Below are 27,943 nucleotides of genomic sequence, written 5' to 3'. Positions count from 1 at the left end.
CGATCCCAATACGAAGTTCGCGAACATCAGGGATATCCATCGGGCTCAAATCGAAGCGGGTGAAAAGGAGGTTATCACGGCTGAATCCAGCGACTCTGAATGCCCTAGTGAGGCTGGCAGCTGTATTGTAGTGGGTGTGGTTGAGGATCAATAGTTAATAGTAATGAGGAGGTTGGGTTGTGATCCCATCGTTTTTGTGGTGCCAGAAACAGGGGGGTGCCAGGAAGTGGGTATGTTGACTTAATCCTAGACCTGGACAAGATCATGTGTGCCATATAATATACTCCAGACCACCCCTGATATGATGGCCCTAGCGGGTTTCCATATTTCAGCCCCCGATTCCAATCCCGCAGAGGCCGCACACGTATCCTGGCCTACCGCAAATCTTCCGACTGCCTTGTAGTCCACAATAGGAAGATGATGCCGCCAGAGTTCCCAACACCCAGGACTGACTGCTTTAGCGTAGGCGAAAAGTATATCAAGACTCGTACGTAGATGGGTCTAATCCGAGATTCCCAAAACCCACATCAACTCTCTTCCATCGTCCCAAGTAGTCAAAATCGAGCAATACCCTTATTCTTGTTACCATCTCAAATCTCCCACATCCCACTTTCTAGCCGTCACCTTACGCCCCACGTTCTCCCTTATTCAGACTTGCCACAAGGCCCGCTATCAACCACAAGGGTCAGACTCACCCGATCATCCATTAGAACATCCATTAGAACATCACCAACCATGAGGAACCCCGCCACCACCACCTGGAACCTCAACGTCTCTCGCAACGACGCCGAGAAACTCCTCAAAGGCTTCAAGCCATTGCAAATGGAAGATCGCTGGATGTGCCGCGCAGATGTGCCGGACGCCCGCGGCGACTTCGTGGTGCATTTGCACAGGAGCTGGACCGGGGACGAACAGTTTCGCATGAATGTCGTCTTGGCGGCGACGGGGGCGGGCGACACAACGGAACCTACCGGTGAACGCCATGCCACGATAACCGAACTCACTTGGGATAAGGGAGAGGGCCAGTTCCTCGCTACCGAGGAAGAGGCCAAGGAACTAGCAACTAAACTCTGCCGGGGCGTGCTTGGTTGTGACTTGTGAGCTGTGCGAATCGGGAAAGTTGAAATGTTGCTCAGTCGGTAGTTTCCTGTTGTAGAAGAAAGGTACGGAAATAGACCGAGAGCGAAGTCGTCAAATTTTTTTGTTAGGCCAGAGAAGTGCCTTATTGGTATCATGCATATGTCTTCTAGAACACTTGAGGCGCTGACTGTGTAACCCGTGCGAGTTCAGCCTTACAAAGCGATGCACGTCAGTCGATCTTTGCGCATCACTGCAGCTAGGTTTGTCTCGTATGATGTCGATATACCTTCGATGTCCAAAAAGGTCTAGCTCGAGGCATTGCGCATCTACTTCATTTAATAGAGCAACGGCAGGGCCGTGGTAAGACCGCGGCTTCTGGGTTGTCGATCAGATGTTTAGTTGGCAGTCGGGTCAACTCCTCATCCGCAAGTCCGCAAGCTTTTCGCCCGGGCAACTCCTGCAGTTCTTGGTCGGCGATTCTCATATACTGTAAACAAGCGCAAACTCCTGAAAGCGCGTAAAACTCGTCCCTGTGCTAGCATTTGCCCAAAGTCTATTCCTGGCTCATGTGTCAGATTTCTTGTCGGTAACGATGTCGGACTCTCGGCCAACCTTAATTCTGAAGCAACAAGGCGAGTTCCACAATTAATTGCCAGGGACCGGGTTTCAAGAGCCTATATGGTGGTTCATCTTAATACCCCGAAGAGTTGGAACCCTAAAAGTCCCTACGCCCCACACACGTCGTCATTGGCAGGCTGGGTTTCGCTTTCGGTTGATACTATTTATGATCTGTGTAATTGTATAGTGTAGATCACTTGGTCTACCCCAACGCTGTACTGAATGTTTAATTAAGTCCTGCCGTATGTGTACTAGACTATAGCTCACGAGTCGGTCGTTGTGGTACGATGCGTTTAGCCCGGTCTTTCCGACTTGAATCTGCCAAGCTCGTAAAACTCGTTTACATGGCTGAGCAAAGCTGCGTGTAAGCAAGCCGTAAGAAAAGCTTCCTACAGCATGAACAGGCATACATGTGTATCTTTTCAGATATTAATATACTCTCAACTTCGCCCGTTGCTGTCACTCAACAATAGTCATTACCAATCTACCAGCACTCTCTCTTCGTCACCACATTCATTAGACTCACACTCACTTAAACCTCTTTCCAATCATACACTATCAAAATGCGTGTCGCCACTCTCATCGCCGCTTGCTTCGCTGCCAGGTTCGTCTATGCTTCACCTCATCTCATTTGGTTTCAGTATAACTAACCACAAACACCTATTCACAGCGCCGCAGCCCAGACGATCTACTGCTGCGTCAGCAACGATCAGGACCAGGTTGTTCCCATGGACGATCAGACTGAGAGATGTTGCCAGGCTTCTGAGGGTAACATGCAGGGTGTAAGTAGCGGATCGTATACTTTTTGCAGTCAAGACTGAAGCTAACCCTGTGGGACTAGCAACACGAGTGCGCTCTTGAAGTAGGACTTTTCGGCTTCAGCCAATGCTGTCGCCAGCAGAGCACATCCACCTGCAACTTCTGATCTATCGAGAGAGCAAAGGATGGTGGCGTAAGGTGGGATTGCGGAGGTGTGTCACATAGTTTTCGAGGCTGTTGGGCCTTGCATTTGGGATATCATACGCGACGGGTGTTGTGACATCTACCTGAAGCAACTTGGAGTTCTTGTCAGTTAGCTCATATCTTCACTAGAATTCAACTCGATTCTTTGATAGAATGAAGTAAAATTCTTCGAGCACCCAAGTTGTCCACAGTGTCCCTGTCTTATTGGTGAATGTAGATTGTTCCGATACTGATTCGTCAACTATGATATGACGTTCCAGTCGTTTGCTTCCAAGGAACACCGCCACATGCCATCCACTCTTCAACGTTGTTGGATGTGCCTGAGGTATTCTTTGTATAATGATTATGCTAATGTGGGGCAACTGTTGGGCTTTGACTGGAGTAAGGAAAGCACTCGCTCATGAGCTTACCACAAGCTGACATTCCCTACACATCACAACGAAAAAGGCCCCCATGTAACCCCTGAACTTCTCACGGCCAGTCAACTCGCTCTGAGATAGAGATGTGTCACTTTTCGATGCTGTGACGTTGATTCTAGGTTTAATCAAGAGGCCCTCCTGTTCAGGGGTGACGATGGTGCTTTGGCCTCTAGCCTAATTTCTCACAGCTCCCACGTTTTCCATGGCCGTGCCAAACTCTGAACACCCGGCTTCACCAACGCTAAAACAAAGTGATCTCAACCACATGATAAGCTACAAACTCTGAGTTCGCTGTCGCTTCTCCCCATACTTTGAGAAATTCTCCATGGTCGTTTTAACGCTAACTGTTCCAGGGCCAAGTCTCACGAAACCTGCCCTGAAAGTGGGACGGAACCCGGTTGCCACTCCACACCGTTTGACAGTCATATATCACATCTAGTGCTTGAAACCTAATCTTGCATTTCTTGGACAACAGCATTTTGTCTGCCCACGGCACTTGCTGTTTATCGCGAAATTTAAACCGTGAAGCAAATACCTGACTTGACTTACTAACGTTTATTCCGAGTATAAGCAGAGAATCAATGTGAGGCTAAATGGGCACTCAATGCAAATTTCAAACGCGGGCGATTTGGGACACATAATACCCGGAAATCAAGACCTATGCTGTCTTCATATTCGATAATTTGAAACACCGTGATACATAAGGCGGTACACAAAGCATCTACACAAGATGGAAAATTACGGTCTTATGCTGCATAGCTCATGTTGCTCAGCCAGACGAGAAAAGCAGTGGGGAGTCTCTGGCAAATCAGCTCCGCCAACAGTCTCTTGGCATCGACGAACCAACAGCGGAGTATTGTTAGGTACCTGACGCAAATATAAATACAGTACGAGGTTGTTGAAAATCCCACAAACTCCAAGTCCCACGGGTGTGCCCGCTTACTTCTGATTCAACGCTCAGAAGAAATATTTCCCGTTCCCGGTGCCAACCATTATCAGACCCCACGATGTAGTCGTAGGCAATTGCACCAAAAAACCATCGCCATCTCAAGACTTTCACCAACATTTCTCTTTCCAGAACGATGTGAATGGGCGGGATTCGGTTCAAACATCCGTCTCCGACCGTCTCCGACGCAGAAAAAGACACCATCGTAGCCTCTAGAAACGGCTTCATTAGCACTGTCCTAGCCTGGGAGCAACACCTACACCTCCAGCTACGACCTGATGACGTTTGGCTAGCCATCCTTGTTAAGTTCAGCTTTTTCGTCAACGGGCCTGGTCGTGCCGAAGCGCTGCGCGATCGTTTCGTCGTCCATGAGGGCAAATAGGACCTCATCGTCTTTGTCGATGGCGGAGTCACCGCTGAGAACATTGACGTGCCAGCATTGACGGAGAAGCTGCTTGAATACCGACGGTGTGATGAGAAATGGGAGAGACTGGAGATATCTGGGGTTAGCGACTTTCCAGTCATCGATCAAAGTAAGCTACCTGTCGGCTTCACAAGCGTTCCCATCACGTTTGGCAATAGAATTGCCGGAGGAGAAGGGGCGAGTGATGATACTGCTGAGACTATACTACTGGCAGGATGTGGAGGGATGAGATTGCTGAATGGTCGGGAGTCGACGAGGGTAGCTCCGTGTTCGAGCTGGTGGTTCCTGCAGGATAAGCCAGGGCCACGAGAAGGCAGAAGAAGCCAGGTGAACCTACCCAAGTTAAGTGCGAAGAAACTCGCGGAGCGCAAGCCATTATGCAGGAACCCAGTAAGCAAGCTTGTGTTGAAGTAAGGTAGTTCGAGGAAATGCCGCCGAGAGTGCGCCTGCCTCCTCGATCTCAAGATAAAGCCCATTTGGAAAGTTCCTTCCATTTGTACTAAAGTTGGAGATGTACCTGCCTTGAGAGGCAGAAGCTGTTCCTTCCATCTGTTGCTCTTCTCAGGGTCAGTGCCCCTTCCCTTCTTGCTTCTTCCATCTTGCTTCTCTTCTCTCACCTACAAAAAGGCTTCTCCTTCTCACCCAGCCTTGCCAATTTTTTCACCTCGACGCATCACACTCACCTTGCCTTTCATGCAACTGCTTTGCCAACTCTATCCACCTCATTCATCAGTACAGGTACAGCTCGTACATCTCTTACCACTGTTAGTTCTTTGTTATACCTACCGCTCACATGCTCTTTACTTTACCTAGCTAACATCAGCCTCAGACAAACAGCCATGCCTCCTAAGAAGAACTCTGATGCCGGTGCTGCCGCCGCTGGCCTCGACTGCACTGAGTCCGAGATCAAGCTCATGATCGCCATCATGGAGCTCATGGCTCGTCCTGCTCTTGACTACGATGCTCTTGCCGCCAAGCTTGGCTCCGCCAGCACCAATGCCGCCCGCATGCGCGTCACCGCAGCCGTCAACAAGCACCCGACTTGGTTCACTGGCGGCGGCGCTGTTGCCACCAACGAGGACGGTACTCCGGTCAAGAAGGCTCGTGTCAAGCGCACCCCGAAGAAGAAGGCGCCTTCCGATGAGGAGGATGGCAATAATGCTGAGAAGCAGGGCACGCCTTCCAAGAAGAAGGCACGTACTGCCAAGGTCAAGGAGGAGCTGGAGGATACCACTGCCGAGGATATCAAGCCGAAGCTCGAGAATGCTGAGAATGCTGAGACCGCCGAGGGCCAGATTTGAAGGAAGGAGCTATCACGGGGTGACAGGACTTGCACATACTTCACTTGGATTGTGGGCAGGTTCAGAGGAGCCTTGAATAGGCCGCCATCATGCCACCGTGCAATCTGTTGTCTTGAACCTTTTCAAGATCTGAACAACGCTTGGATGCATGGGGTTAGCAAGGTTAAATGAAGGCCTTGGGATATTCACAGACCAACAGAATTCACAACATCGCGTTTTCAACAAAGGCCTAATCAGGCAGCGCTACTGATAAAGGAAATGCTCCATGCTTTTGTCCCTTCTGTGAAACAGGTCCACAAGATCAACGCTGCTAACACCAAAGATCCGGTTTAAGACTCACAAGAGTCACATCCATCTACCTTGTGATAAATGCCAACACTTTTGTTTCAACCGCATGATACCTGCCAACGGCTAAGAAAGTGCGTGTTGATGCTGGGAATATGTCTCTGGATGGCGACGCTTGCACTGCCTTTTTCAGTATGAATGTTTACAGAACACGCTACTCACGTTCATGAAACTTCTGCAAATATACTTAGGGTAAGAAAGACTCGAGTTTTCCGTTTGCCCACGACCTATCCATCCACAACTCCATCAACTATCCACTCATGACATGGCCATCCTGATCCCTATTTTGGTAAATGACCAGCAATGATGGATTTCATAGCAAAAGAAACATGTCTATTCCTACCTATTTATAGGGTTGATCTAGTAGTCCCTCAAAAGCCCCCGTTTCGATTCGGGAAGACTAGCATATCAATGCGTTCGCGGTGGTCACTGCCTTTCTGAGACAGCCACCAATCTGCCCTCATTATTGCGCCCTTTGGCCGCACCATATCGACTTGAATCTTGTCTTCTGGTCAGTAAACCCATCAATCGTACTAAAAGATCATGGATGACTTCTTGCACTTCAACGAATTACTGCCTTGACTCTCAAGCCGACGAAACGTCAAGATATCAAGCCTGCAATCACGAAGTTTAGGCCCAATTACTCACAAGAACCAAAAAGAGTTCACCCCCCCGGTGCTGAACTGGGGGCTACATCTCTGGTGCTCATGCTGGGACTCGAACCTCGAACCTAGCGTAGGCTAAGCCAGTCGATCAGGCTCGCCCGTAACCATCCCGCCAAACGGCAGTTTGACCTGACCTCACAGGCCTGTGAGGCGCCTGCTGCCGTTGGTGACAGGATTGGCCACGAGTAGACCTATATCCCTCTGTCAAGTGGTGTTAGCCGAAGAGGTATACCGTTGCGGTTTCTCATCAACGTCCCGGCCGCGCCTGCCATACCTCTCTCCTACCGCCACCACGGGTAGCCACCACGTGACGTACGCGAACCGACATGTAAACACCGACGCAGCCGCTTTCTTACGCGTCAAGTGATTCATGAAACGGACTCCTTCCCAAGTTTTATCTGCATAGATTCGCCAGGGATTTGGTAATCCTGAATGCTGCCTTCAAATACCAATCCACTGGGACCAACGTCTAGGAGGGAAATGACTCACCCCTGACAAGAAAAGAAACCCCAATTAAAACACCCACGGAAAATTCTAGAAGAGCCAGTCTCATTGCCATCCGATTCAGGCAATTGGAAAAAGATGAGACTCAGATAAAAAGCAATACCTGATTTAGGGGTATCCGGACCTTTGCTAATAAGGCTTGATAGTCGCCTCACCCCGCTGAAAGAAGAGGACTCGGTCTCGACTCGACGAACATGAAGCAAGGGCCATCATCCTACGATGATGAGACATAATAGGAAAGGAGAAAATTTATGCCGCGAGCAATTACTACTGGGTATGGGATCTTATTCGCCATGTTCCTTCTCAACATGTCAATATCGAGGCTGCAGTTTACGGGCCTCAGAGACGAGTCGAAGACTAACGACGAGAAGGAAACCAAGATGACGGGAAATAGGCGACACAAGCTAATACTATAAGACATAGCTCTCGGTACGAAGGGCCTTTGAGCAACGCGCTCGGCTGCGCCTGCTTCTTGGCTAGTCGTTGAGGTCGCGATGCGCTGCAGCTCGAGCGGAGTCCGCGAGCTGGCGCGACACTACACAAACTACAATTTGGACCACTCAAATATCGCCTTGTTGGCTAAGTGGTATAGCGTCTCACTAGTACCTAGTGACATGAGAAGATCGGCGGTTCGATTCCGCCACGAGGCATTTATTTTGTTGCTGAGGGGCCCTATGGATGGAAATTTGGTTTTTGTCGATTCAACAACGCATTATTTTTTTCAAACATTTTGCCTTCTTGCTTTCCCTGTTCTGGCGGGTGTAACTGTCGAAAGATCTCTCTGCCATTTCGTCTGGACACGGTAGGTTTCGCCTGGTAGGGCTGCCCATTCGCGTGCACATCCCACCCACCCACTCACCCACCGGTCGCTTGTTACACGCTGCCGCATGAAAGCCAAGACAAGGACAGCTTCTGTTCTGCTCCATCATCCATTTCATCGAAAATGGAATTGGCCCAGCCTTGCAGGTTTGCCATGTCCAACTTGTCCACAGCCGCAGGACTCCAGCAAGGTCCAGCCAGTTGTGCCAGCCTAGGCCACCAGGGATGCTGATGGAGAAGAGCAGCAGAATTTGAGAAAGCCGCGGGAGAAAAAGCCGAGCTAGTCGCAATGGCGGCTGTGCAGAATGCCAGAATCTCCATCCGCAAAACTCCATTGTGAAAAAAGTCTCAGGGATTGCCTGCTGCGCCCCTCCAGAAAGTGGGCAGAAAAACACTGAGACAGAAAGGAAAAGTCAAGCTGAGCTCGGCCTGGCCTGGTTGGCCCCCCCACCTCCTGAGAAAGCCATCCACTCTGTTCTTCCCAATTGAGTTGACAGATGGGTGTCAAAAGTAATGATTGGATGATCCACGGAGAAGGGGACAGAGTTCAATAGCCTCTGAAGTTTGGCGTGCCTTGCATATCCTGGGCGTGGCTGCGATTCTGCGACGGGAAGAGGGTCACACGGGTTCATATAGGAGCGTGCCGTGCATGCGGTATTCCCACTCTCTATGGATGTCATAAGTGCGGCTGTTATTATGAATTACTCGCTTCCGGAGTCGTGGGATTATTCTTTACGCGAGCTGGCGAAGCGCAAGTCGGGTCCGGCCTGGAATTCGAGCCCGCTCACGGGCCCGGGCATGGCTTCATATCAGTTGCTTTTTGGCTTGGCCGCTTAGCCACGTTTGGGATTTTCCCATATTTCCGGAGTTCTCCAGCCGTCAGTTGACACCTTCACAAGTACTCATAGGCGACTATTCCACTGAAAAGAATAAAACGGCATTGTTGGAAAATCACAAAAGGCCGACGGGGTAACCTGAGCAGAGAAACCAGAAACCAGCTGGGATGAAGGGTGGTCTTCATCTGTTAGCGTTTTATTAATGTTACATTGAATTTCACGTGCCTACCACGCCTACGACCACGATCCAGTTTCTGTAGTCGGCCAATTGGCTAAATCTTGGTAAAGTTGATGAACCTGCCTGCGGATTAGTGATTCTCGGCACGGTGGCCGACGTTGCTATCGGTCAAGGACCGTTCTTGTGCCAATTGATACACTAGACACTAGACCGCGGTTCATACGCCACCTGACGTCAAGTATGCTGCCGTTCTTCGCTGTCTCGGGTAAATGGCACAGATAGGTAGGTGGTAAACTGACCATCAGAGACTCCAGAGAGGGCAGAAAATCAAATCACTGACCACGACGCGGAAAACCTCGTATCCATCGCATTCTCTTGCAGATCTGAACCATTTGCAAGCAAGTCAACTAAGTAACTCGCACAACAAGCGCGGGCAACTAGCGGTTAGCGGCACCTCGAGTCTTTATTTCGGCTAGCACCAGAGGGACAAGACACTGCCAGTTTGACACGGACAAGAGTGCACAACACTGGGGATGACTGGGAATCCAGAACATTATTACGACACTTATGACGGCGGTGGAGCCGTCCCCTGATCGCCCCCGATTATGACTCGCGCTCGGAGCGCGCGCCCGCCCAGAGAGGAAGGCCTCCCAAAGACCAAGAAATGGAATTGGACCATTTTTTTCCTTTCTTGCTTCAGACCGTCTCTGTTGTCCGCGGACTAGTCCACTAACAGTATTGTAGACTGCAGTTCTGTTAGCAAGGAGGGGGTGGGATGGTCCCCGTCCCGAAACCCTTGGTGTCCCCGGCCATCGGATAGCTGGGAAGTCTGTCCAAGAAGTATTGTGTCCAGTGCTGTTTACTCTTTGGGAAATCTGTGCTCCTGTTTTCCTGCCAATTTACCATCTTAACTTTACTGCCCTACCTATTCGGTCAAACTTGGACTCTTTTTCAACGTTGATCGAAATTTTACGTGTATTGCGTCTTGGAAGATCTCCCGCCCGCGTTCTTCGAGACTGGACTGCTGATATCCCACCGGGCGGCCCACTACACGTTGCTCACGCTGCCCCAACGGACCCTTCGATATCGGGGATTTTGGGGGAACAGTTACGGGACCATCCCACGAGGCCAAGACCACGGTTCTGCAATCGTTTTGCGATCTGTAAGGCAGAATATGGAGTAAAGGGGGTCGAACTCGAAAAAGGATACGAAAGAACCAGAACATACATTCGAGACACCCTTGACTGGAATTGATTCTTAGTTTCATCTTCTTGTCGGAGCAAGAAGAGCAGCAGTAATCGGTCCGCTGCCATTCCCAGCAGCGCGTGGAGAAGAGGCCAATATTTCCCTACCCAAAGTATATACAGAACACAGCATTCCAAATGACGACGACGTCCGATCCGAATCCAATGACAACCCAACGAGGCGCGGCGCCTCTAACGACCGTCTTCGCGACGCCAGACTTTTGCAACTCCCTCTACTGGACAAACACAATCACGCCGCCCCTCTCGAGCGTAGTATGCATGCCCACATCATGGCACCAGGTCAACGACTACAGCTGGGGCTACTACTCCCCCGGCATCTGCCCATCAGGCTATACCGAAGGCTGCGCGTTCCCGACCTTGCTCGCAACCTCAAAGGACGGCGCCGTCGGCATGGGCGGGCCCGTCACGGTCGGCGAGACCCCGCGGCTGTGCTGCCCGACGGGGTACGTCTGTTATACCGACACCAAGAGCTACGGGTACAGCAAGTGTATTTCCACGATCCCGACGACGTCGTTTTACAATAGCGATAATCAGCCGACCTCGCAGCTGGCGCTGGTGTATGCGGTGCAGGTGCGGTGGGCGAGTTCGGATTTGAGTATTTTGGAGACGGATCCGACGGTGCCGGGGGCGACGTATACAGGGGCTACAGCTACGGGGAGCGGAGGGGAGACGGTCGCGACGACGGGGGCGCAGACGGGGAGTAATTCGATTGCGACGGCGACGGCGACGAGTACACCAGCCGGATCGGACACCGGGTCATCGGACGGAGGGGGAGGGGGTATTTCAGTTGGCACGACGATTGCGATCGCGGTTGGGTCGGTGGCGGGGACGCTCGTGCTGGCGCTGCTGGCATTCATCCTCCTCTGGCGACGACGCAAGAGACGGCACGCACAAAAGATAGCAGCAGCAGGCGAGAACGGCGGTAGCGCAGACAGCGACTCGAAATCGGACTCGGTGGCGCCGACGATGGCACATAAAGCGCCGGTGGGGAAGTCGTCTCTGGATATCATGTCACCCAGCACGGCGAGGCCGGGAACGGGCACTACTGTCGTGGGTGACGAGGCGCTGCACTCGCCGCGGTCACCGACGACGACGGCACAGCTAGACTCGACGACGGTGATGGAGATGGAGACGATGGAGAGGCCTCAGGAGTTGCCCGACACCAACGAGGTGTTTGAGATGGAGGGCGACATGCCGGGCCCGCCACTATACCGGGAGAAGGAAGGGTGGCCTCTTAGGTGACGAGGGGGGTTTTTGAGAGTGTTGTTGACCTCGTCTTTTTGCGACATCAATCAGCGATGTGTACCCGTTACCATCTTGTATGTCAGGATATACCTATTGTGGTTTACTGTGTTTATTGTAGCGCTGGAGTTCATGTAGGGATGGGTTATGGAAGCTCTCGACCCGCTTCAGTCGGTTCCTTGAAGAGCTTTCGAGAGACAATACTCTAGAGAGCGTTACTATGCAATTACTGCAAATCAATATAATCGAAATCAATTCTACACTAGGCCGGGGTTTATGATGACTTATAGACATTTGTATGCTACGGCTGTTCACGCGACGGGACGATAGATTAGCACCTACGCATTGTTTGGAGACATACGAGTCTGACTATGTGATTCATTTGCCTTCATGCTTATTCAAAACCGAAGACTCCCCAACACCTGTATGGAAGATCGGGTCGACAACACCCTCGATTGAGTTCACTTCGTTTACTTAGACACTTTCCCTCGTCTCATATATTTTTTTTGGAAATCTTCACGGCCCCGCCACCAATTTGAGGTGGTTGCCGTCGCTCTAACAGTCCCCAAGTTAAAGCAGCTTTGAGGATTAGGGAAACAGAGCTGTGGCGGATTTCGAACGCCGCTTTATAAGAGCTGAACTTTGCCGACAGCAAACAGCGGTGTCCTAAAAACAGAACTGGATGACTGTGATTATGCAGGTCTCTCAGGACAATGAGATGCACTTCTTCAGCGTATAGGACAATTCCTGGTCAAATGTAGTGGACTCTGACGATGCCATTCGTTACTTTAACTACGCTCACACACTCACGTCTATGTCCAATAAGAAACATCTCTCGCCTCACTCATTAGCCTCTCGCAACCACACTCACACACAAATAACATCGGATTATCCCCGAAATCTAGATCCTCCGCCCCGGCCTCTCATCCAGGCAGCGATGCCCGTTTAGGGCCGCTTCAGCACACATTCCAGGCTACTGGGGCCACTAAGATGCCTCTCCCTCCCGACGCCCCGGCTTGCCCCTGTCTCAATTGACCTCGCTCATTCGGCGGGGGCGACAGGGCTTCAGCAGGCAGAAATGGCGGGGCTTGTAGGATTCTTGTTCCAACGTCCGACATTTGGTGTTGGTGTTGGACGTGTTGGACGTCGCTGACGGTTATAAAGTGAGTGTCTTTGACGCTATTTTCACTCTTTTCTTCGCTTACTTTTCAATTACGATTCGCTTTTGCTTCATTTCACTGAGCGCCACTGAAACAAGTCGTCAACATGTCTCGGCGTTCCGCAGAAACGATGAACATCCCGAGGGGGATAGACGTCGTCAACCCTAATTACTTACATCCCCATCTCGTCATGATCGGTAGGTGCTACTGATGAATTGTGACAATGTCCTTACAATCGTCTCCCAGAACCAAACATTAACAACACCATTACTCACCTCTCCATCTTCTAGGCGACGTCAACGCCCTCCCTCTAGACCTCGTAGTCAAATTCTCTTTCCTCCTCATGGGAACAGGCCACCTCTTCAGCGGCAAACCCGTAACGCGATCACTCCCATCGCCAGAAGACGAAGATGAAAAGACGCTCTGCGCACGCCCTTACAACGACTGGGCCCCGGCGCCCTACAACACCTGCTCCATCCGCGCAGACTCCTTCATGAACAGAGCCATGACCACCGTCTCGGGCTTCGGCGACATGCTCTCCATCGTCACCTCGACGAGCACGGAGTGCGATCGCGATCTGCACCACATGAACACCCGTCTGCTCTGCGGCGCGCCGCCCATGTCGATTGCGAGGTGGCGCCAGAAGGGTTTGCATGAGCTGGATAACATTCAGCGCGCGTGTCAGCATCTATGTGCTGTAGTGGATGCGTTCGAGTATCTTAACCTCCCGCATAATGAGGAGAGGATGCGGAAGGGGTGCAATGGTGTCTGGAATGCGTGTCACGACTTTGAGAAAGCTCTGAATGCGTATAGAAGGGAAAAGGGGCGCGGGGGTCCGGTGAGCGTGACGGCGCTGTGGGAGGAGTATATCGTGGACTTTTTTAGTACCATAGCGGCAAGAGCGCACGTGTGGGTAATGGCGCGGATAGGGGAGCTGAAAGAGTCTCTTCTGCTCCAGCTGCGTCAGACCACACCCGTGTCCGATGGCCCGGCGTCTGCGGCGCAAATGAAGATCCTGGACCGGTTTCACGACCTCACCGAGATAACGAACAAGGCGGATACGAAGATTATGGTGCCGTTGTGGGGGTATACCCTCCGCACTCTTACCTCTGCGGCGCCGAGGCTGAGGGATAATTGGAACGGGTATGACGGGCGGGAGCCGATGACGGCATACCCGTATGATATGCGGCTCCGCTCCAGGATCTACGGGATTCGGTGCCGGTATCTCAGTCGGTCGGCGCAGGTTCAGCGCGCGATGGAGAATGTCAGGCTGGGGAGGGAGGTGCCGGCCTTGTCTGATCCGAGGGGTATGGAGGCAACGTGTCGGGCGCAGATGAGGGAGTATGAGCAGGCGAGGAGGGAGTTGCGAGGGGCGGTGCCGGAGGTGGGTGATGAGCCGTGGATTGCTGGTGTGAAGGGGATTATGCAGACGGCGACTCATCGACCGTTTAGGGTTTGGGGTTATATTGGGTATCGTGTGTCGTATGAGCATTCTGATGAGGAGTGGAAGGCGTTTTTGGAAAAGTTTAAGGATGATGTTACGGCGTGGGGAGAGGGTGTTGATGGGGCTGGTGATGTGAAGCCCATGTGCAAGGTGAGATGGATTGATGGGCGGGAATATGGGATTCCCGAGGACGACATTGAAGCGGCTAAGAGGTGAGTTACCCCGCTGATTGGGAGTATGATGTGAGCTTGGGTTGCTGACAAGTGGACAGACATTATCAGGGGTATAGCAAGTCTCCGGCGTGCGAGGGCTTCATGACTCTCAGCGGAGGCGTTTTTTTGGTCGCGGACAAGGCGTCCATCGATTCATACTTGCACCCAGTCAAAGATGACGCGGAACCAATTATTCCCCACGGCGACCTGGGTTCTTTTGTCTTGCTAGCCAAGCCGGATGACGAGGATAGGGAGGATAGGGATCCGTCAACGAGGGAGAGGAGGCCGTCTCGAGATGCAGCTGGAAGACCGACGATGAGGCGGGACTGGAAGTTCGACGGCACTGTGAGGGTACTCGGTGCGGTCTTGTTCGACGATGTTTGGGCGTTGTTGTCACGGAACTCTGTCAAGCTGCTGGATCTGGCGAAGATGGCGCTGGTTCATCCGCGGCAGGTCTATGTTGGGCCGAGTGTGCCGTTGGAGAGGGACGGGTGGTGGACGGCGGGTGTTTGTGGGTTGGCGGTGTTCAAGTCTTTTGAGAAGTGGAAGACGTCGTGAGAGTCTTTCTCGTAGCTCTAAGGAGTTATGTGATGGTTGGCCGGTAGATGGTAAAGGGGAACTTCCGCGGCCGCCCTGGTGAGCGGCAAAAAGGATGTTGTTTGAGACGAGATATCCATTGAAACCCTTGTAATAAACACATTTCCGTCTTCTTGAAAATCTTAAGCTCTAATTCGACACGTCTTGCTCTAGATGAGGGCCGTTGAGATAGCATAGGAGATCACGAGCTGGGGGCGTTCATCGTGATGTCAAATGAGAGCGTGTGTTTTCTTGTAAGCGATTACATCTGCATTGAGCTGGCGTCACCATACACCTTGAAAGCCAATTATCCATACCGCTATATCGCGAGAATGCTCATCTCATTTTGAGATTGATAGGAAGTCTCGAACATGAGGCGTGCTTCAATCTAGCAGGCATTGAACGCTGTGAAACTCACATGAATGACGCCTACCTTAGCCTGTCGTAAGTTCCCGCATTGGCAGTAAGCTTAAATGAAAGCTCCACCAGGTTCAAGGCACAGCTGCCCGGACGACTCACCTGTCCCCGTTCAATGGCACTATTGGCGCAGAATGTACCAGCCGTTCTATAAGTGTCAATGACAACTCAAGCCATTTTGATCTATTATATAGAAGATACGACTGGGCATATTTCGTTTGAGGCGGGATACGTCGTCGTTGGGTAAGTACTCATGAATCGTTGCGACAATTGAGATCCTTACTGGCGAGAGCAGCCCAGCTGTAGCAACGGGTGCTACTTTGAAAAGCCTCGCGAGGTATTGATGGAATTCCAAATTTCTGGTATTCCACGCCTGAATGTTGCGTAGAATCAATTCTTATAAGTGAATACGAGGCCGTGGGAAGTTCGTCCGTGAGGGGGAGGCAAACATCATTCATATTTTGTGAGTCAATGTGAGCGGCATTGACATGCTAAAGCGGATCTCCGCAATGAGGCGATTTAGGTCGCTCAGCGCAATGGCAGGGAGGTCTCCAAAACGGTGGCGGGAACTACTCGCACGTGGACATCGCGACGAATCATCCATCTTGACCATGATTATCAAGTCTTGTGAGCCTGCTTATACACAACTGGCATCTCGATCTCTTTGATTGAAGGCGCCATGATCACCTTGAACAAGACGAAATACGAACCGCATGGTTGAACTTGGCCAATAAACTAAGAATCCTTCCCGACGCTTGTTTGGGATGACCGTTTATAGGACGCGAGGAACTCCGCCGCTGCAGCACAGCACAGCCCCCGAGCTGAAGCTGACTGAGACCCTACCAGCCAAATGATGATCAGTTAAGATCACCCGTATCCCTTGAGGCTAAAACTATTAACTCTACCGGCGCCTTCACAGTTTCGTCTGCGCCGTAAACGCTGGGGTTCCAAGTGTTGATGGCTTTTGCATCAACCACATCGCAGGCAGCGAAACAAAGAGCTTGACAATCTGGATCGTCCACGACTGAGGGTAAAAAAGTCACCGAAATGGATCATTCACCCTCAGAGCCAGTCTCACCTGGTCGGCGGCATCTCATGCGCCCGTTGCTGCTCGTTTTGGCGTTCATTTTCGCCCTCTTCGTCGCTCTCGTCCAGATCTTGACTCTTACGGCCGGCACCTGGGTAATCCGCGACAGCAACGGTGCCCAACGTCTTGGGCTGTCGAGCCTCGCTATAGTGGAGGTAAGCAGAAGGCTCTCTCGATCATCGCGAACTCTTCAACATGGACTGACCCTCACGAACCCACAGTTTGACGGCATCATCGCATCACAAACGAACCCAAACACCTACCTCGTAACAATGCACCAATTCGCCGCCTCCTTCGCCTATACCTACCCATCCAAATCCCTCGCAGGCACTCTCGACTCATCCCCTCACCTCCCCTACGATTTCGGCGCCGTCGCTCACGCCCTCCGCCTCCCCGAGTCCGAATGGGCATGCTACCACTTCGCCCAAGACGCCTGCCAGAACAACCCCTTCCTCAGCGCCTTTCGCAACTCGTGGCTCATCCTCCCCACCGCGACAGCCAACATCGCCCTCGTATATGCGCTCGTCGTGGTATCCTACCTCTTCGTCACGGAGCTGCTCATCGCCGTGCGGCCGAGCTGGTTGCGATGCCAGTGCTACTTCTCATGTATCAAGCGCGTGTGTCCGTGTCCGCGCGGGACGAGAGCGGAGATTGAGGCGTTGCCGCCGGTGTTTTGGGATCGGTATCGCGGGTGGTGCTGGTTTATGTTGCCGGCTGCGGCGTTTTTGCCGGCGTTTACGTTGGGAGGGAACGGGATGCTGCTGAAGGAATATGTTAACCGGCCGAGGGGTCTGGAGGGGGATGTCAATGGGCGGTTTGGGACGGGCTTTGTGATTTTGCAGGCGCTTTGTTTCGCGGCTTCAGTTGCGGGGGCTGGGTGTATGGTGTTGAGGAGACGACTGGGAATGAGGAAGAGTTGGATGGAGGAGCAGGGTGTTGGGTTGAAGAGAGGGGCTTGAGTCGATTACTGGCGATACCCAGGGATAGAGAAAATGTGATGATTCTCCTGCGTCTGGTTGAATAAGAGCATCGAACTCTGATCCGATCCGATGCCGCGCCGGTCCGGGAGAGAAACCGGAGCTCCTGGGTGGAGCGTGGAGCCAAGAACCCGCAGATTGCCCACTTGGGGCCGGCAATGTGACGATCGGCACCGGTCCACTGCGTCCGATCCGATCCGATCTAATCTCTGCCACACAGAGAGCATGGGGTTGCTTGTCGTCGCGTAGGACATGAGTACGCCTCTCGAGCAGAAGTTCTTCCACTTGAACAACCACACCATTTCGCACCAAGCCTCATCCCCAGTTCACAGATGGAAATGTCTCACTAGCTCATTCTCTGGAGAATGGGCCGCGACTAATCTGCGACTAACCCCATTGACGAATCATGGCCTCATCATTCAAGTTGGTCCCTGCCGATCGGTTATGGGATGTCTAGTAGCTCCGCAAGCGCGGACCGTTCGCACCATATGCTGATGTCATTGCCCACATGAGAAGCTGTCATAGATTTACGCCTCGCATGAGACACCATGGAGCGAAAGAGCTGGTCTTTGGATGATGCCATGGACTCGTCACAGGTAGCTCAGCAAAACAAACCTGATCTCTGAGCTTGCTCATTGATACAAGCTGGACAGATTCCGTACTCACCTTCCTTACCTTACCTCCATCAACCCTTCTACCAATCAACTTTTCTACGAAGGAAGTTTACTACCTCAGATCACCACAACTACACAACTCACAATTAACAATTCACACATTGAACAAATTCCACATAATGTCCCGTCAAAACTACGCAGTCCCCCTAATGGGCGCAGCAGCCCTTCTAGGAGGCGGCATCTACTACGTCCGCAAGCCCTCTACAACCGCAGGCGACCCTGCCCAACAAATCGCAAACAACGCAGATAACTCCCGCCCGTCTTCCGACGCAGTCGCAGAGCAGCGCAAGAAAGCCGCCGACGCGAAACGCGATAATGGCCTCGGCGGCGCAGGCATCGGCACCAACACGGGTGCCACCGGTGGCGCGGAGCTGAGCACCGGCAATCGAGGTGGCAGCAGCGCCGACCGTGATACTCCCAAGGGTCCCAAGGACAAGTTCCCCTCTGACGCTGGGGAGATTGGAGGCGGACCAGGAAGGGCAAACTCGAATACCCGGGCGATTGAGACGCATGGTCCTTCTATGACACCTGGGTCGAGTACATTGACGGGGGCATTGACCGGGAAGAGTAACGGTCCTAGTACCTCTGGAAGCAGTGGCAGTTCGGGAGAAGGCATTGGGTCCAAGATCCAAGGGTTCTTCACGAGTTCCAGCAAGAGTAATGAGAAACCCAGGCAGTCTCCGGTCGATACCAAGATTGTGAGCCACTCGCCTGATACGCCGACGAACCGTGGTGGAAGCCCCTGGGATAAGGAAAGGAGGGACGTGGTCAACCACAACCGCTCTGCAGAGTCATGATTTATGTATGGGGATTGCGTTTGTATCATACTTATTAGCATTAAGAGCGAGGTCATTTGCGATCTCGTTAATTCAATCATCAAAACTTCGCACCGAGCTTCTTCTCATTCTTCATCTGCTGCTCGTCAACCACAATGACAGCCTTGCCGCTCATCTGCCCCGTGTGCACAAGCTCAACAAGCTCATGAATCTTGTCCAACCCATGAAAGACATTCGTCTTGAGCTTGATCCCATTCTTCGCAACATGCTCCATCAACCCAACGCTCTCTTCCCTTGAACACAGCAAACTCCCCTTCACCCTCACATCCCGAAATACCAGTTCCTGGAACGGGATCTGCACTTCATCAGGCTGCGCAATCTGCACCACCGTCCCATGCATCTTTGTCACCGCACAAGCCAGAGCCGCAGCCGAATCCGCATCAGACAAGTTGAGCGTGGCATCTACACCCTCCCCTCCATTCGCAGCATCCTTCGCTTCCCTCACAACATCTTCCTTCTTCTTCCTCGCGTCAAGAACCACATCCGCGCCGCTCGTCCTCGTCAACTCCAACCCCTCATCCCGCGCATCGATGCCAATGACGCGTAAGCCCAAAGCCTTGGCAATCTGAATCCCCAAATGACCTAGCCCGCCTCCTGACCCCAGGATCGCAAGCCATTGGCCCTCCTTCAGCCCAGCCTGCACCACACCCCTCCAGACCGTCCGTCCAGCACACGCCAGCGGCGCGGCACTGAGGAACGAGACGGCATCCGGGATCGGCACGGTAGATCGCGCGTCGACCTTGACATACTCCGCAAAGCACCCGTCCACATGGACCCCGACGTGGCCCTCGATGCGGCTGCAATACTGCCGAAAGGTCTCTGGTGCAGAAGTACAGTCGAAGCAGGAACCGCACGGGTGAAGCGGGAGACCGCACATGACTCTATCGCCTACTTTGAAGTTGAAGTCTGAGGATGCGGACGCCGGGCCGACAGCGACGACAGTGCCGGAGCCTTCGTGGGATGCGGTGCAGGGGAGGGAAGTGGCGAAGATGCCGGAGGAGACCATGCTGTCTGTGTGGCAGTAGGATGCGACTGCGATTTTGACGAGGAGGTCGTGAGGGGCTAGAGAGGTTGGAGAGGGAACGGGGATTGTTTGGATTTCGTAGGGGTTGTTAAAGGATGTTACGCGGATTGCTTTCATTGTTTTGGGGATCTCTGTGGTAGCCATCTTTGCGGGCTTGGGTGATTGAGTTTCGATTAAGCTGGTGAGTTTTTGAGCGAAGGCAATGGTTTGTTGGTCTTTTCGTAGTTGAGTTGGTGTGCTTCCTCCTCCGATGATTGATGAGTCTTTCGTATGGTGTCGTCAAAGATGTGATGACGTCGAACCCTTGAATGGTTCAAGTTTGTTTAGCCTCCCCCGCCGGATCCAAGGCGGTCCGAGGCCGACTATGCTGGGCTAAGGTAGGATGTCGGATCCGATGGTTCACCATGGATTTGCCGAGTTTGATGGTCTTGGAGAAGGCGACGTCGTAACCTTAATTCTTCTGAGCTGCGCACCAATGTAACATTGAGCCGTCGGACTCATACGGGTGGTTGAGGGCCTGATAACATTGCTTGAAACCTGGGGTGCCGAGATGAGATATTCGGGCAACGCCCATCCCTGGTATAAAGAGATCATCAGATCTTAATCTCAATAATGAATGCCGTGAAGGTTAATCACCTCTAAGCGCCTGTAGCTCATGGATGCTGATCGCGCGGGTCGTCGATCAGACGCAGTGGAGGGGTAAGGTAATGACTAACACATGGTAGTATAACAAAAGACTGTAGTTGCAATAGCATCATGGTAGAATCATCACGAGCTCGAAGAAGAATCAGTTTGAAGTCACTGTTTATGAGTGAAGACAGCGGTAGAGGCAGCAGAAGTGCTTATGTGCATTGTGATATATATACGCTCAGCTCGGAGGAGTATACGCCATCGACTCCGAACAAGCCCCCAGGGGCTGAAGTATGTACATGAATCCAAGTTTTATGTACTTGAGATAAGATTTTAATAAATATGAACGGGGAGAAAGAGTGCATTTATCGCAGCAGAGCGTGGACAGTGGAGTTGTACGTGTCGACACATCCGCCGAGGTAGGTCGACGTCAGAGAAGCAGTCGTGTTCTTAGCAAGCCCGGCGAGTGCAGTGGTGCCGCACTTGAGGCCGAGGACAAAGGACTTGTGAATAGCATCGGCAAGGAAGGGCGCGGTGTGGGTGTGGTCGTTGGGGTAGTTCGCGTTGGTGGTGGTCGCGCCGAGGCCCTTCATCGCCTGGGCGGCGTACTCGCCGTGCGGGACGAAGTAGTAGCCCTTGGAGGGGCCGCCGAGCTGCTCAACGGCGAGCCTGGGTGTTGGTGTTAGTCTCCAATCTGATGGTTGTTTGGATGATGAAAAGGTTGAGGGCTTACCAGGCGTAGTAGAAGAAGCGATCGTATCCGAACTTGTAGGTGCCAGTCTCCCAGACGTTGTTGGGGGTCGCGGCGGCGATGATGACCTGCGAGATGAGTGTAAGCCAGATACTCATGTGAGATCAGAGATCCAAGTCGGTGATCATACCTTGGCACCAGCAGCGTTGAACTTCTTGGCGGCATTCTTGAGGTACGCAGGGTACGTGAGAACAGTCTCGGCAACACCACTCCACAACAGTCAGCATCGTCTTCTTCACCACGAACCCTAGCAAACCAGCAAATACTCACTTGTAGGTAGTCGAGCAAGTCTGCGCACCATCACCAAAGCAATCCGTCCGTCCGTTGTCGGTAGGCGTAAGCGAGCCGCCGTCATTGTGACCAAACTCAATGACGACCCAGTCGCCTGACTTGACGAGCCCTGCCACGGTATCGAAGCGGCCCTCGCGGGTGTAGGAACGCGCGCTGCGGCCGCCAATGGCGCGGTTGTCGACCTTAGCTTTACTGGTCGAGAAGGAGTACTGCAGGAACTGGCCCCAGCCCTCGGTGCCGGAGCCGCCGCCGCCCTTAGCTGTGGTGCTGTCGCCGCAGAGGTAGATCGTCGGGACGGTCTGGCGCTTCTCGACGGACTCGGCGTCGGTGGGGAGGGCGGAGGCCAGGCCTAGGAAGCCAGCGAGGAGCGCGATGTTAGTGCGCATCGTGTCTTGTTTTGAGAGAAGGACTGTGGGTGAGGTAAAGAGTGACAGGGTTCTCCGGAGCGAGCGAAGGGATGTGTATGTGTCTCGTGAGAAGATGGGGTGGAAGGCTTCAGCTTGGAGGAAGGAAGCTTTGCCTTATAGCTTATTGGAGAGCGGCTCTTAACTGACTCTTGACAAGCTTTCCGTCAGGGCCGGGATACGTGGGAAATCCCATCTTCCAGCCAATATTAACTAGAGTCTAGTGCAACCCCTCGACCCCGGTTCATTTGTTTCCAACGATCGCCTGTTAGCCTCCTCAATATCGCCAATGTGGAAGAACACCAGTTAAACTCGACGAGGGTGGTTTCCACTCGTCCGGGTGACCGGGTCCTCCCCATCTCGGTCGAGTCCTGGGCGAGACCACAATAACGGGAAAGCGGCGGATTGCTCCAGCGGTAGACCACCGGGGGGCCGGTCCTCGTGGTGTGCCATATAGAGTAGACTTTTACGTTAGCGAGCGGCTGCAAGGCAAGGAAAAGACCAGCAATCAGACGAGCCGCAGGCTCGCAGCGGCACTTGAGGTCACATCGGGGCTCCTCTCCGCCCCGCACACGGAGGACGGCGGTGCTGCTTCGTTTCGAAAGGGGCCTGGCGGTTGCATTCCTCGAATCTCCGTCGCTGGATCATCTCTCTGGTGTCTGCTACATGGAAGGATCACAAGTGAAAGACTGCTCAGATCGACTGTCATTGAGTATACTTAGTCCGTCTGATTGTTAGAGCATTATCACAACATTGCTACTGGACAGGAACCGAGCCACTCAGATGGTGTACAGCGTCCAAACCATAGACATCCCTTACTCCTCTCCACTTACGGCTAACCGATGGCGCAATACAATTAATCTGGTTCAGTGGTTGCTGTGTGCTAGAAAGGGGCGTTGGAGGGGAGGTGGGCTCTGTCTTTCGTGTTTCACGACGTCCGTCGTCGAGCAAGGGAAATCTCCGCCAATCGCGGGCTCTCGTCGTTGAGGTGGCCCGTCCTCAACATCGTGGAGCACTGAGAGTTGGACCACCGACCACGCGGACTGAGGGCGGAGTATGGAGCTTCCAAGCTGGGATGTTCCCAGCGGAGAAGCCTTGCCCTTTTCGGCGACTAAATACGACCCGAGTCGCCGTACACAGTAAGTTGAATACTGGTGAGATTAATGAGGGAGAGAGAGCAGTAACCCGTCCCCTCTTGTGGCCCGAGTTGAGGTGTCTGGTGCCTCGTGGGAAAGATGGCGCGAGGAAGTGAAGTTGGTCGGTCGAAGAGAAAAAGGGACTAAGCTGAGTCTAACCCCGCGTTGGAGTGCAGAACTTCTTCCCCTTTGGAACGGGCCAGCCGACGGGAGCGCTTGTAGGCTGGCTCAAGAGAAGTTGTAACGACGGAACCATTCGCGCCGTGCAGTGTATGCCTTGTTCCTGATGTTCCATTCTTCCAGAATGACTGCCCCGATGCAGTGGAAAGTTCGCCCAGACCCGGGCCCAAGACGGGATGCCGGCACTTGTTTTTGGGCTGCTTGCGCCGTACTGAGTGGAGGGGGCGGAAGCTAGATTTGTTGAACTCGTTTAAAAGACGGCTAACCGGATTTCCAAAGGGTTTGTGATCAGATGAACATGGCCGTCCTACCCGAGGGCACTGCAGTCTGCTCATTGGTGCAAATTATTCTCGGTGCAACGTCTGAAGGTGTCTCCAAGCTTTTGGGGAATCATGGCAGGGGTCATCCTGAGGGTTGGCAAAGCTTAAACGAAGAGCGCGAGTCGAGGCATCTGTGCGATGTACTCCGTACTTGTGTTGCGCGCTGTTAGCGCAAAAGCTTGTCATGGGAGAGAGGGCCAGTCAAGGCTTCAGATATGAGAAGGAGACAGCTGGGAGGGGGGGATGGGGGTTGGTGATGGTTTTCCGTTAGTGTCTATGGTGTCATCTGTGCTCTCATCTTGTTGATATTTCTTATAAAGGAGACAAGATCGATAGCCTGGTCTAGATGCTTGTCGCGATGCCTGGGTGGGAATTCGCGTTCGGAAATTTGGTTACTTAAAAAGGTTGAAACTGGGGTAGGGTCCGTAGGGAGCTTAAAAGCAGATTGCAGGGCGAGCTGTGATGCGCTGTGGCATTACGGGAATAAGAAATCCCTATGGGTTCGACTCACCTCGGTGAATCGGTGAATCCGCGGCCAGGTCGGTCTGCGACTCGGTACGGGTCCGGTTACCGGAGGGGTGACCGGAGCTAGACCGAAAGTTGGCCGCTTTCCCAGAAGCTCAGGCTGGACCTGGAATTCGAATATCTATGTGCTTTTCTCTATAGCGCAGTGCAAATGTCGGCCGAGAAACATGTTGTAGGTTACTCTGGCACCTCCATATAAGTTTTGGTCATGATGAGTACTTTCCGCTTTAAAAGCAAGGCGGATGGTGTCATGGACACACATTTCCATGCTAAAGGGCCGATCTCGTACCATAAGAACATTGAAACAAGCGCAACTTTCGCCGGATGACCGGATTTAAATGGAACTAGACCTGCGATAGAATCGAATTGATTTGAGAACCTCGAAAAGAATCGTGAGGGAAGAGATCTTCTCCCACCGTGCGCCAAGCGTATTCACCTATTTTTCGCTCGGTGGTTTCTGTGGGCAAGATCACCAGATCCTGGCATTGCGATTCAACTTCAGGAACAAATGCTGGTGAAAGATTGACTATATGCATCCAGATGAGGCGGTCCAACGACGCAAAATACACAAAGATCAAGGGTAGAAGCTAGTCAAAGATAAGTCTGTCCGATCGTCTGAATGTCTATGGTCATCTGCATCCCTGCTAGTGTGCCGCATCGCCGGGTCGACCCCATAACCATGTTTTCGGGATCAACCATCCGCCAATTCTCAACACACTCATCGTTTAGATACATGAGTAATATCTCACACTCACACACGGGAACTGCTGGCTGATGGATTTCGAGGCTGACTGGAATGCGCCTCTTCCAGCAAGGGGTCCTGCGGTTGCCAGGGATGCTCATTGCTGACATCTTCGCACTGGGGGCGGACTGCGGCTGGCGGAGCTGAATGCTTATCGGAATGCTCATAATTGGCCAGAATACGGCCACAGGAATTCTTGCACCGCGCCGGGAAACGGGTGCCTGCATAATGGAGCTGATGGGACCATTCTTAAAGAATCCCGCGTGGCCAAACGAACGTTGGTTAGCCCGAGTCCAGTGCTTTTTACCCTTCGACTGACAATCGACCCGAAATTTTGGAAGCCGTCATCAATCGCAGCTGCTGTATAGTAGAGAACAGCACTACCTAGCTCGGTATCAATGAAGAGCCGAAGAGTCGAAGAAAAGCACGGAAAGAGCACACAAACATCCCAGAAAGCGACGTAAAAAAAGCTGCCATCATGGCGCCCACGGACAAGATCTCGCTCGAGTTCATCACCACCGGCAACGTCTGGATGCATACCGGGATGCAAGGCCAACCCATAGAGAACCGCAATATCGCTCTCCGCTTCCTCCGCTCCTTCACCGGCGACTGGATTGGTCCCATGCCCCTTGGTGCATTCCTCATTCACCATCCCAAGGGTCCCATCCTCTTCGACACGGGCGTGTCAACACACTGCACCGAACCGGGCTACTTCCCCTGTTGGAACCCGGTGCCGGGCATCCTCAACAAGCTAGAACTTACAAAGGAGGACGGCATCGTCAAGCAGCTCCGCAAACGCGGCATCGAGCCAACGGATCTACAGTTTATCATCATTAGCCACCTACACCACGATCACGCCGGCGGACTGGAGGTTCTTGCTGTCGAGGCGCCCGATGTGCCCATCTACGTCGGCGGAGAACACTGGGATGCCTTCGGGAAGCATCCAGTCTATGCTGCTATGCAAGGGTGCACGCCGGACCGGTGGCCCAAGGATTTCGAGCCGCGGATCCTTGATTTTGAGGAAAAGCGCGCCGTGGGGCCTTGGGGTCGGTCGTGTGAGCTTGCGCCGGGCGGCACGATTGTCGCGGTCGATACGCCGGGCCACGTGCCGGGTCATATCTCGTTGATTGTGGTGGGGGACAACGACGATGGGAGTAAGACGAAGTATTTTCTGACGGGAGATGCGACGTATGCGATTAGTGTGTTGGATAAGGAAGAGCCGGATGGTGCGAATAGTGATCCTGTGGCGGCGTTTGAGAGTTTGAAGAAAATTAAGGCGTATGCTCGGAGCCACGACGTCGTTGTACTGCCGAGCCATGATCCGAATACGCCCAGGTTGCTTAGGGATAAGGTGGTCTATCGGCCTGGAAAACATTAGATGGGTGTAGCAGTACTTATGACAGAGGAGAAAGCAGGGCTGTAAGTTATGGGAAGATAGAGCGAATGTGGGACTCAAGAGTCAACTGAACGTGCAGCCCTCGATTGCAGGATGAGATGTGAGAAATGTCTATACTTTGTGGTATGCTCGTGGTACAGGACGACCCAGGCAGAATGAAAGATAACAGAAATCCTCAAGCCATTCGGCATGATATCTACGAGCTTGATCCAATCGAAACTGATTACTTTAAGGAAGCAAGTGCAGATGCATCTCCATGCTTCGCCCCATTCATCGTCGAACTTCACACTCCTGCCGAATAATGACTTCGTAGGCTAGACAACACGTGAATTGGGCGAGGAGAGGCGACGCCAGGAGGAGAAGGCCGCTGCTGACACAGAGCTCTGGTAGAGGTCTTGGTACTGGATTCCTCCGTGGCCTCACGGGTGCCCGTACTGCTGCTATTCATCATCCAGTGAATGACGATGGCTGAAAATAGAACTGAAACAATCATCAGCCCAATTAATTCCAACCAGTAGGAACAAACTTCAAGGGCTTACTATCGCTTGTGCAACACATCATGCATAGCCACGCAACCTCACCCCGCAAACCCACTATGGTGATGCAGTTACTATGTGATGTTAGTATTTCATCACTTCGAGGAGTCGTCTTGTATTTGAAATACTTCCAGTAGACTGCTGCCCATCGTGGCTATCGATCCGATAATGGTTCTCTTCGCTAGTTGTCGAAGCCTATGGTTCGGAGGGTTGGGAGAATGAGCGACGGGATGAAAGTAGCGGAAACCGGTGGTGGAGGGTAGCCATCGCAGCGAATATGTCCCTAATGGCCGGTTAAGAGACGCCAAGTCAGTGAACGCGAAGCTTAACTTACTACAAAGTGGCTGCAGGAACAGAATCGTCAGGTATACCTAGAATAATGATCAGCATCTGTACTGTGAGCTCCGGCAGTGCAATCCCTTACAGTTGCAAGTGGATCTATTGCAATGAGTGGTATCATTGATTGCCATCGAAAGTAGATGCGACAACCACCACCATACAAATCCCAAACGGTACTAAAGTGGAAGAGTTGGTGACTAGCCTATGGTGCGTTTGTGGAAAGAAACTTACTCTGCAATATTGTAGCTGCTAATTGTACCGTAGATGCCTAGCGCTAGGAATCAGCCAAATGCAGGAGAACCTCAGAAGCAGGAAACTCCGAGAGAGGCAAAACGTGGCTGGGTCAACCCACCGATGACCAGGAAAATGTTCCAAAGGTATAGCTTAGACCTCAGCCTTGCTTTCTTGGTGCTGCGAATGACGTGCTTCGGCAAGACTCAGTATGGGTTCAGTCAATTTCCTTTCTTTGGTGTATAAGTCAACATACCCACTTCCTGGCACCCCCCTGTTTCTGGCACCCACAAAAACGCGAAAATCCACCACAACCCAATGCCCACCCCCAACCTCCTTTTATCACAACATTTTCAATTCGCGTCCAAATGGGCTCATCTTTTGCACATGTCTTCTTCTATATATAATGCCTCAATATACCGAAGATCAGCTTCGTCAGGCTCTCGAGGA

General features: G+C 52.4%; 13 protein-coding genes across 13 annotated transcripts; 8 read left to right on the top strand and 5 right to left on the bottom strand.

Annotated features, from left to right (window-relative positions):
• Nucleotides 1–735: 735 nt before the first annotated feature.
• On the top strand, nt 736–1,101 carry CTAM01_16679 (uncharacterized protein; the record flags this gene model as incomplete). Its single annotated transcript, XM_060532671.1, has 1 exon — nt 736–1,101. The coding sequence occupies one exon, from the start codon at nt 736–738 to the stop codon at nt 1,099–1,101; it is 366 nt and encodes a 121-aa protein (XP_060372763.1).
• Nucleotides 1,102–2,261: 1,160 nt separating this feature from the next.
• Nucleotides 2,262–2,623, top strand: CTAM01_16678 (uncharacterized protein; the record flags this gene model as incomplete). The annotated part of the gene is made up of 3 exons (XM_060532670.1): nt 2,262–2,302; nt 2,369–2,480; nt 2,540–2,623. 3 exons carry the CDS (start codon nt 2,262–2,264, stop codon nt 2,621–2,623), a joined length of 237 nt encoding a protein of 78 aa, XP_060372762.1.
• Nucleotides 2,624–4,315: 1,692 nt separating this feature from the next.
• Nucleotides 4,316–5,145, bottom strand: CTAM01_16677 (uncharacterized protein; the record flags this gene model as incomplete). Its single annotated transcript, XM_060532669.1, has 2 exons — nt 4,316–4,516; nt 5,134–5,145. The coding sequence occupies 2 exons, from the start codon at nt 5,143–5,145 to the stop codon at nt 4,316–4,318; spliced, it is 213 nt and encodes a 70-aa protein (XP_060372761.1).
• Nucleotides 5,146–5,289: 144 nt separating this feature from the next.
• On the top strand, nt 5,290–5,751 carry CTAM01_16676 (uncharacterized protein; the record flags this gene model as incomplete). The annotated part of the gene is made up of 1 exon (XM_060532668.1): nt 5,290–5,751. One exon carries the CDS (start codon nt 5,290–5,292, stop codon nt 5,749–5,751), a length of 462 nt encoding a protein of 153 aa, XP_060372760.1.
• Nucleotides 5,752–7,916: 2,165 nt separating this feature from the next.
• Nucleotides 7,917–8,419, bottom strand: CTAM01_16675 (uncharacterized protein; the record flags this gene model as incomplete). The annotated part of the gene is made up of 2 exons (XM_060532667.1): nt 7,917–7,937; nt 8,000–8,419. The coding sequence occupies 2 exons, from the start codon at nt 8,417–8,419 to the stop codon at nt 7,917–7,919; spliced, it is 441 nt and encodes a 146-aa protein (XP_060372759.1).
• Nucleotides 8,420–10,480: 2,061 nt separating this feature from the next.
• CTAM01_16674 (uncharacterized protein) lies at nt 10,481–11,605 on the top strand (the record flags this gene model as incomplete). The annotated part of the gene is made up of 1 exon (XM_060532666.1): nt 10,481–11,605. One exon carries the CDS (start codon nt 10,481–10,483, stop codon nt 11,603–11,605), a length of 1,125 nt encoding a protein of 374 aa, XP_060372758.1.
• A 1,266-nt stretch (nt 11,606–12,871) lies between these two features.
• On the top strand, nt 12,872–14,979 carry CTAM01_16673 (uncharacterized protein; the record flags this gene model as incomplete). Its single annotated transcript, XM_060532665.1, has 3 exons — nt 12,872–12,962; nt 13,056–14,421; nt 14,481–14,979. 3 exons carry the CDS (start codon nt 12,872–12,874, stop codon nt 14,977–14,979), a joined length of 1,956 nt encoding a protein of 651 aa, XP_060372757.1.
• Nucleotides 14,980–16,461: 1,482 nt separating this feature from the next.
• CTAM01_16672 (uncharacterized protein) lies at nt 16,462–17,460 on the top strand (the record flags this gene model as incomplete). Its single annotated transcript, XM_060532664.1, has 2 exons — nt 16,462–16,656; nt 16,723–17,460. The coding sequence occupies 2 exons, from the start codon at nt 16,462–16,464 to the stop codon at nt 17,458–17,460; spliced, it is 933 nt and encodes a 310-aa protein (XP_060372756.1).
• Nucleotides 17,461–18,271: 811 nt separating this feature from the next.
• Nucleotides 18,272–18,949, top strand: CTAM01_16671 (uncharacterized protein; the record flags this gene model as incomplete). Its single annotated transcript, XM_060532663.1, has 1 exon — nt 18,272–18,949. The coding sequence occupies one exon, from the start codon at nt 18,272–18,274 to the stop codon at nt 18,947–18,949; it is 678 nt and encodes a 225-aa protein (XP_060372755.1).
• Nucleotides 18,950–19,028: 79 nt separating this feature from the next.
• On the bottom strand, nt 19,029–20,156 carry CTAM01_16670 (alcohol dehydrogenase GroES-like domain-containing protein; the record flags this gene model as incomplete). The annotated part of the gene is made up of 1 exon (XM_060532662.1): nt 19,029–20,156. One exon carries the CDS (start codon nt 20,154–20,156, stop codon nt 19,029–19,031), a length of 1,128 nt encoding a protein of 375 aa, XP_060372754.1.
• An 851-nt stretch (nt 20,157–21,007) lies between these two features.
• Nucleotides 21,008–22,070, bottom strand: CTAM01_16669 (GDSL-like Lipase/Acylhydrolase; the record flags this gene model as incomplete). The annotated part of the gene is made up of 4 exons (XM_060532661.1): nt 21,008–21,311; nt 21,376–21,461; nt 21,524–21,602; nt 21,664–22,070. 4 exons carry the CDS (start codon nt 22,068–22,070, stop codon nt 21,008–21,010), a joined length of 876 nt encoding a protein of 291 aa, XP_060372753.1.
• A 3,399-nt stretch (nt 22,071–25,469) lies between these two features.
• CTAM01_16668 (metallo-beta-lactamase superfamily protein) lies at nt 25,470–26,369 on the top strand (the record flags this gene model as incomplete). The annotated part of the gene is made up of 1 exon (XM_060532660.1): nt 25,470–26,369. One exon carries the CDS (start codon nt 25,470–25,472, stop codon nt 26,367–26,369), a length of 900 nt encoding a protein of 299 aa, XP_060372752.1.
• A 301-nt stretch (nt 26,370–26,670) lies between these two features.
• On the bottom strand, nt 26,671–27,687 carry CTAM01_16667 (uncharacterized protein; the record flags this gene model as incomplete). Its single annotated transcript, XM_060532659.1, has 7 exons — nt 26,671–26,867; nt 26,927–26,997; nt 27,056–27,206; nt 27,258–27,294; nt 27,348–27,438; nt 27,494–27,530; nt 27,615–27,687. Coding segments are annotated over 7 exons (657 nt in total), but the record flags the coding sequence as incomplete, so codon positions are not given.
• Nucleotides 27,688–27,943: the final 256 nt, after the last annotated feature.

This window comes from Colletotrichum tamarilloi, assembly GCF_030869305.1.
Source record: "Colletotrichum tamarilloi strain Tom-12 chromosome Unknown Scaffold_246.1, whole genome shotgun sequence".
NCBI classification, from domain to species: Eukaryota; Fungi; Ascomycota; class Sordariomycetes; order Glomerellales; family Glomerellaceae; genus Colletotrichum; species Colletotrichum tamarilloi.
This window is presented reverse-complemented; position numbering and strand designations above follow the sequence as displayed.